Below are 7,777 nucleotides of genomic sequence, written 5' to 3'. Positions count from 1 at the left end.
TGGCAGAGCAAGGCTTCAAACCTCTCAAGCAGGAGGCAGAATAGCTGGTGAAGAGCCCAGCTTTTGGAGTCTGACTGCCTGGGTTTGGAGCTCGGCTTTGCCACATATTAGCATGCAATCTGGGAAGTTACTTAATTGTGACCCAGCTTCCTCATTTGTCTAATGGGGATAATAATATAACACTAGTTCATAGGACTATTGTGAGGACTAAATGAGTTGACATTCATAAAGTGCTCAGAACAGTGCCCCATACATAATAAGCCTTGATACATATTTGGTAACTTAAAAACAACCAACCCACCAAGGTATCTTTACTCCAAGTCCAGTATTCTTTCTCTGTGCTGTGTAATGTAGAACTGTATAGCTTCCCAGTCATTAATATAGTCATGATTTTATTTACGTTTATATCATCCTTGTGAAGTAAGCACGAAATAATTGCCCCCATTTCACAGAGGAGAAAACTGAGGCTAGAAATGATACCGGCTCAAGAACACACAAAAATTTGATTAAAATGAACTGACTTCAAATATATGACTCTGTCCAGGATTCCACAGGTAATTCCTTCCCCCAGATCTATCCTGCAACAGGAAAAAGAAAAATCGGAGACTTGGCAGAGGTTCTCAGAAGGCCTATAAATGTCAGTCTGTCCTATTTTTAGAGTTTGGAAAGCCGCTTTCTTCTAATTACGGGCTGTCATTGTATACAAAACAAATGTTACTGACACTTTAAAGTCAAGGAAAACTACAAATTCAAGAGTCACAGATCTGAGGCTGCAAATGTCTGGGGAACTCCCTGCCGACCAAAGGCCTCTGCTGACAAAGAGCAGTTGTCTTCAAGAGCAGCTGTCATGGGCCCAGAACTGTGCCAGGTGCTGTGGGGCAGGGAGGGCACTGTGAGCTCCTCCACAGGAACCTTTGGTTCAGTTTAGAGAGTGGAGGCAGAATCTTCCTGGAAAAAGCTTGCCAGCTGCCTGCTTCCAGGCACTCAGGTAAGTGTGAGAATTATATTTTAAATTTTAAGCGACTGCAATGCTAACCAGATGATGATTTGAGTTCCAGAGGTCTTTTGGGGGAGGAGGTGTGGAGGTAGGTAAAGACTGTATGAGTGTTTCATTTGTCCGCTCGCTCGTTCACTCATTTAGTTCTCGCTTATTGTACCCTCAACCTGCAGTGGAGACCCCAGTCCTACTCTTTTTCACAAATAGATTTAAAATGCCCCTGAAACTGTTCCTGATCCAATTTATTGAGCACCTACTACAAGGTAGGCACAATGCATACGTAACTAGAAGCCATCAAGATAAGCATCATGATTCCCACTGTACAGGTGAGACAGTGGAAGCTCTGAGAGGTCAGCTGACACACCCGAAGTCATGGAAAAGAAAGTCAGGATTCAAACCCAGTCGGGCCTGACTCCAAAGCTTAGGCTGTGGTTGAGATTTTAAAATTTGAATATTTGAGTCATAAAAAGAATATGTGTAACATATACCTGAGATGCAAAGTGAAATAATAAAATAAGTATCTGTGGCTCACAACCCAACTGGAGGAATAGAACATTCTTAGCGTCAGCCAGTTGCCTGGGTGTCTTGTCCCTATTGCGTCCCCCCAACCCAGCCCACTCCCATTCAGGGTAACCACTATCTAAATTTTGGGTTAACCATTACCTTGTTTGTGTGTTTTTTGTTGTTTAACGACCTGCATTTGTGATAATATGTGTGTGGGTAAACTGCTTTCTTTTCTTGCTTTTGAACTTTACATAAATAGTGTACAGTATGACTTTCGTGGCTTGCTATCTTCCATACGCTCCTGAGATTCACCCAACTGATGTATGTGGCATTAGTGTATTTATTTCCACGTTTGTAAAATTCCATTGTTTCAGTATACCACATTTTATTATCCAATTTTCTGTGGAAGGACATCTAGGTCATTTCATTTCTTTCTTTCCTTTTTTTCCCCTCCTATTACAAACAATGCTACTAAGAAAATTCTTGATCATGCCCGCTGGTGCATGCCAGCAAGGGTTGCATATGTGCAGGGATGGAATTACAGGGTCATAGGGCCTGTATGTGGTGCCTTTTATTCAACAGCCAAAAAGTAGCTGTGCCAGTTTACCTCAAAGCCCATCAGCTTGAGGAGGATCTTTGCAGGGGTCAGTGTTGGGCTTAGGAAAGGGGGCTGCAGAGTCTTGACTCACTGGTTAGCCCTGTGAATAACCTTGGAAAATACCTACCCATGAGTGTAGTGATTCACATTGTAATTCACAGAGCAGTGCACACACTTGATAGTTTATCTCCAGAGCTGAGCCTCTGAGGTTGGAAACACTTACTCAGTTATTGACTGATATCCCAGGTCACAGGATCCTCCGCTAGGACACAGGAGAACAAAGAAAACTCGAGGTGATCTTGCCCCACCTGGGAGACTTGGCATCTTCGCCAGAGCACATGGGCACGGGGAATTTATTATGTGAGCATCCTCTTGCAACAGAGTCCAAATTTGTCAGCCTTGGATTCAAGGCCATGGGCTGTAACTGACTGGAAGCAGGTAGGTTCTGGTTAGAGTTCCGCCTCTCTTCTTGCTTGTTCCTCTACCTTTTTTTTTCTTCCACCAATATTCATTCTCCGTCTTTTAAATTTTTGATTTTGTAATACATTCAAAGAGGTCAAAATTCAAAGTGTAAAATTATATAAGGAAAAGTCTTGCTCCCACTTCTGACACCCATTTGCCCAGTCCCTACAGTGAAAGGTAACAACTTTCATTCATTTCTTATGCATCCTTCTAGAGTTTATATGTACAGCAGCAATGGATGTAAAGTCTTATTTAAACCTCCTATTAGAGAAAAGGTAGGCTGTTATCAACAGCGTTCTGCCATTGCCTTTTCACATAACCATGCCTCTCAGATATCTACTGTTCATTACATAGAACAGTTCATCGTTTTTAAAAAATAGCTGTGTAGCATTCTGTTTTATTCCACAATATTTATTTATCATCTACTATGTACCAGTCTCTATGCTGAGTATTGGGTTAAAATGATGAATCAAAACAGACCTTGCCTTCAGGGAGATACAATCTAAGGGTAAACAGACGAACAACTATGATGAAGTATTGCAAGTGCTGTTTCTTCCAAAAATATTTATTGAGTACCAACCACTTGTCAGGCATTGCTCTCGGGACAGGGGAGATGATGGTGACTAAAAACTGATGAAAATCCCTGTCCCATGGCACTTCCATCTTAGTGGAGCTGACACTCTGGCACTGAGATAATGGGGGGCTATGGGGACACATGGTGGGGCCCCTAACCAGGTCTGAGAGTCAGGGCAGCTTTACCGGAGGAAACGATGTTGTAGCTGATAACTAACAGCTAAGGTGGGATTGGCCAGGTGAAGGGCCAGAGAGGGGCCAGTGTTTTTGACAGAGGTCCCCCCGCTGGCCAGGGTAGCGAGGTGCAACGCATCTGTCATCCTGGAAAACTGAGAAGTTTCTGGGGGTTCACTGATACGGGGAAGGCGCTCAGTGGTGTGACTGTCCCACCCACCTCCTGTCACCCAGGAGTCCTTCACCTGTTTTTTTGTTCTCCTCCAATCTTATGAACTTATATATAATTTTTTGGTATTTCAACAAGGGAACTCCACTGTCTGACGTTTTATGTCCCTAATCCCCTTTCCACCACACACACATGAACATACTACATACATACCCCACGCTACACACAAACCACACATAGACATTTCACATGCACACACTACACACAAACAGACACATATACATATATTGCAACACACACACACCACATACACACGGAGTCCTTGTACAGTCCATTGCCCTCCACTGAACTAAACCTCCCATCTCGTCTGGTCTTCTTCGGCCCCTGCCCCCCAAATCACACATCCTAGAGGGACCCTCCAGGGGTGCGCATAGCAGGCATGTCCTCACGATGCTCCACTGTCACAGCTGGGTCTGCCGTGCAGAGCTTGGTTAATTTGGGGTGTTGCTGCTGGCATAGCTGCTGTGTGGCTGCCCCTGGACAGTGTACCGGGAACAAGAGCGCATTGTGGGTGCCTGCCACGTGCCTGACTCTGCTGGGAGTTGCCTGTGGCGGGTGGACAAGGCAGTGAGGAAGCCTCTGCTGAGCGGGAACAAACAGAAAAAGTCAGTGTTTTCCCAAATCCCCTTGGGCATGTGGCACCCAGCCGGGCCCAATCCAGGTTTATTTGGTGATAAGATTTGGTTTTGTTTTTTTCTCAAGCCTCAAGGGCATGTGCCACCCTTGGCCTTGGCATGGATCCTCTCTCTATTATTCATTAGCTGCCTGGAGGTTTCCCTCTGAGTAGGGCTTTGCTGGATCTCAGGGCAGCCTGGGTCAGTGCAGTCTTGTTAAGTCCTCTTCTCTAAAGAGATGGCAATGAAGGGGCCCTAGGAAGCACTGCCTCATTCCTGTCCAGGCTGCAGCACGCTCTACTTGGCCAGAGTCCCCACATGCTGCCTCCCTCTGCCAATACTCGCCCCTGCTGCATGGGTCCCAAGGGCCAGTCTCAGGTTCAGGGGTAGGCGTAGGGACGGGGAGGGGGGCAGTCTGCAGTTTGTCAGCTCAGCTCCCTGTGCTCTGGGGATTGGTTAGTGTGTCCTCTAGTCACGAGAGGAGGGAAGTTGTTGTGGGCTCTCAGCCTCCTACTTCCACTCCCATGTGGAACATTCTGTCTGTGGCTTGGGCCTGGGGTTGAATCTCCACTGGCTCTTGTAAAGGTGGAATCTTTTATTTCCAAGCTGCAGTGTGTGTGCGGCCCAGGTGGGCCTCGCCAGGGGCTCCATCATTCTGGAGGCACTGAAAACGTAGTTGCACACTCAGGGATTGCTTCATAGTGTGTGCAGCCTGCACTCAGAAGGCCCCGTACGTGGTTTAATGATCCACTGTTGCTGCCTTGAAATTCTTAATTTTGAAGTAAGGGGTTGGGCATTTTCATTTTATACTGGGCCCCCACAGCCATATAGCTGGTCCTGCTTTACTTTTCGTTGTCTTCCCTTTAGTATATTTTGAATTTTGAATGATGGAGACCTTTTAAAAGTGTAATAGCTAAATACCACAAAGGATAAAAACCAAGAACACATTTATTAACTGGTGCACACATTTAGAAATGATCCACAGGTCCATTGCTGTGCACAGGTACTGCATACACACCCACACTCCCTACGTCCAATCCACAGTCTGGCTGACTCCCAGGAGAGCCTGAGTGACGTGGAGAATGCCACCCCCATGAAGGACGCAGAGACGGAGCTGTGCTCCGGGTCACCTGCTCCTGTGCCAGGTCTATGCCACTGCCCAGGACTAGCCAGTTCTTATTCCACAGTTGGGGTGGGGAGAAGAGGCTCCCCAAACTTCCTCCCTGACTCTGACTCCACTCCCCTGCCTCTAGGAGAATCTTCAGAGTCAGATGACACTCAGAAGTCATAGTCTAACATTCCCAGCTCTGCTTGGAGCTCAGGGAGGATACTTCTGTGTGGACAGGACACTTCTGTGGCCAGGGAGACCCTAAGAGGTCATCCTGTCTACCCCCTTCAGACTGGGCACTATCTATGCGGTCTGTAGCCAGAAGAAAAAGATTATGGATTTCGAGTCTGCAGGGACAGAGAAGCCATAAGCTCTCCAGGCCCCTCATTCAAGTATTTTCCACCAATGTGGATTCTTGTCTGAATCACTGATGTTGCAATTTTTGCCCATTTGCCACTAAGCTTAAGAAATTGGCATTGTCCTGCCTCACAAATCTCAAAGTGCTGACCATGCCCAGAGCCCATGAACAAGCTTCGAGAAGCAGCACAAGGAAAACAGCCGCTCTTGGAGTGTCCTTGGAGCGTGCACACTTCTGTCAGCCTGGAAGGGAGGAGCACTGCTGCCCTCTGGTGGCCAGCTGGCAGAGGCTCAAGAAGCCGTCCAGGGGTGGGGTCCCCTTCGTTGTCTCTGGGACAGCAGATTTGAATCCAGCAGGTAAATGAATGACCTTTCACTAGAACACAGCAAGCTTGTCCTTGCCTTGGGGCCTTGGCTCTTGCTGTTCTCTCCTCGGAATGCTCTTCTTCCAGCTCTCAGGTGACAGCCCCTTTCTCATTCTCCAGCCCGTGGGCCAAATGTTACCTCTTCAGGGAAGCCCTCCTGAACCACTTTGTCTGAACTAGCACTCAGTCCCAGCCCCTGTGCCTGTCTACCCCGTCACCTTGTTCCACTTCGTTTAAGCACTTACTTGCTACTTGAAAATATCTGTGTAAATTTGGTATCTATTGCCTCTCTCCCTCACCAGAATGTAGGATGTAGGAGATTAGGGTCCTTGTGTGTTTCATTTGTCACTGGACCTCAGTACATCATACATGATACTCAAAAATACTTGTTGAAGGAATAAGTAAATGCATATCAACAAGAGCAACTGAGATTTAAACAGAGCTTCTGGTCCTCAAACCCATGCTCTGATGTAGGCAGGGCATATACCACCCCCATTTAACAGACGGACAAGCTGAGACTCAGAAAGATTTATGGGAGTTGCCTGAGCACCCAGCAAGGAGGAATGAGCCAGTCCCTGGTGGCTTTTCCTGGGCTCCTGCAGTCTTATACTCTGGAGGGGTACAGGGGTGTCTCAGGACTGGACAGCTGTACCACGGGTTGAAGCAGGGCCTCATGTGAGGTTCAGGCCCCCTGGCCCTTATTACTGAGGGAAGCTGAGCAGCACCCTTGTCCAGAACTGTGCTGTGGCTCTGTAGATGTGTGGTGGCATGGGCCAGGAAGGCCTGTCCACAGGACTCCACAGGCAGTGGCCTGTCTATCTGCAGAGATAAGCATTCTGGAGCAGGCGTATGTTTGGGGAGGGCAGGTGGCAGGAACGTTGGAGCCAGTGAAAGAACGGTGACTCCTCCAGGCCAGGATTTAACTGTGACATTCTGTTTCATCGGGACCGCTGAGGGCCCAGCCCTGTCCTTATTACACTCACCCAGAGGCAGGGGCTTAATTCGGGGCCCAGTCCAGATGTGAGCGGATCAAGGGCTCTGCCACAGAGTCTAGGCTGCCTGGGCCGTGCCTGGGCCAGCAGTGGGGCTGGTGGGGTCTGGGATGACCCGGCCCAGGGCAGGCTGTGTTTCGGGGTATCCAGAGCGGGAGTCGAGAAGGTCAGCAGCACCCACTGCTGGACTGGTCTTCTGGTGAGAGCTTGATGGAGTCTGTGAGGTAATTATCTAAGATGCTTCGATACTGGGGAAGGAGAAGAGAAGTCAGCATTCACATCTGAGAGGCAAGGAGCACCGTCTGCCCTCTGTCTCCTAATGGCCCATGGCGTTTGGGCTTTTTGTTCCCTCACCATTGTGCTATTGGGAAACTGAGGCTCAGAGGAAGATGCCACTGGTCCTTTCCCACCCTCTTCCTGCCCCACCTCATCCTCCAGTGTCTCTCGGGAATCCAGAGCAGTTGGGAGGTTGGGTCAGGGGCCCAGATCTCCTGACCTCTAATCCGGTCCCACAGCTTTTTCTTTACAGCGGAACTGGTCATGCTTGACCTCCGCAGAGATGGTGACAGCCCACTCACCATTTCTGCTGGAGGCCTCATCTCACAAATACTCCACACCCCAACCTGCTCTCATCGTGACCACCTCCCAACCTCCCCCACCCTCACCCTAGAACCTGGAGAAGCCCAGTCAATCCTCTGTTCTTCCCATGTCCAGGGAGGCCTCCCTCAAATAGTCAGTGTTTCTACTGGCCTTCGTGCCTCTGTGCCCACCCTCCCGAACGCACCTGTTCCAACAAGGTCCAGA

General features: G+C 48.4%; 1 protein-coding gene and 1 long non-coding RNA gene across 2 annotated transcripts in view; one reads left to right on the top strand and one right to left on the bottom strand.

Annotated features, from left to right (window-relative positions):
* Positions 1 to 719: 719 nt before the first annotated feature.
* Positions 720 to 7,777, top strand: part of LOC141569328 (uncharacterized) — a 21,701-nt gene continuing 14,643 nt past the window's right edge. Inside the window, exon 1 of the long non-coding RNA XR_012492853.1 lies at positions 720 to 988. This is a non-coding gene — a long non-coding RNA (uncharacterized LOC141569328). The remainder of the gene's footprint in view (positions 989 to 7,777) is intronic.
* The window catches only part of RAB7B (RAB7B, member RAS oncogene family), a 23,820-nt gene continuing 21,124 nt past the window's right edge, over positions 5,082 to 7,777 (bottom strand). Inside the window, exon 6 of the mRNA XM_019752538.2 lies at positions 5,082 to 7,221. Coding sequence (XP_019608097.1) covers positions 7,141 to 7,221 — 81 coding nt within the window. The 3' untranslated portion in view covers positions 5,082 to 7,140. The remainder of the gene's footprint in view (positions 7,222 to 7,777) is intronic.

The sequence above is a fragment of the Rhinolophus sinicus genome, linkage group LG17, assembly GCF_036562045.2.
Source record: "Rhinolophus sinicus isolate RSC01 linkage group LG17, ASM3656204v1, whole genome shotgun sequence".
Classification (NCBI taxonomy): domain Eukaryota; kingdom Metazoa; phylum Chordata; class Mammalia; order Chiroptera; family Rhinolophidae; genus Rhinolophus; species Rhinolophus sinicus.
This window is presented reverse-complemented; position numbering and strand designations above follow the sequence as displayed.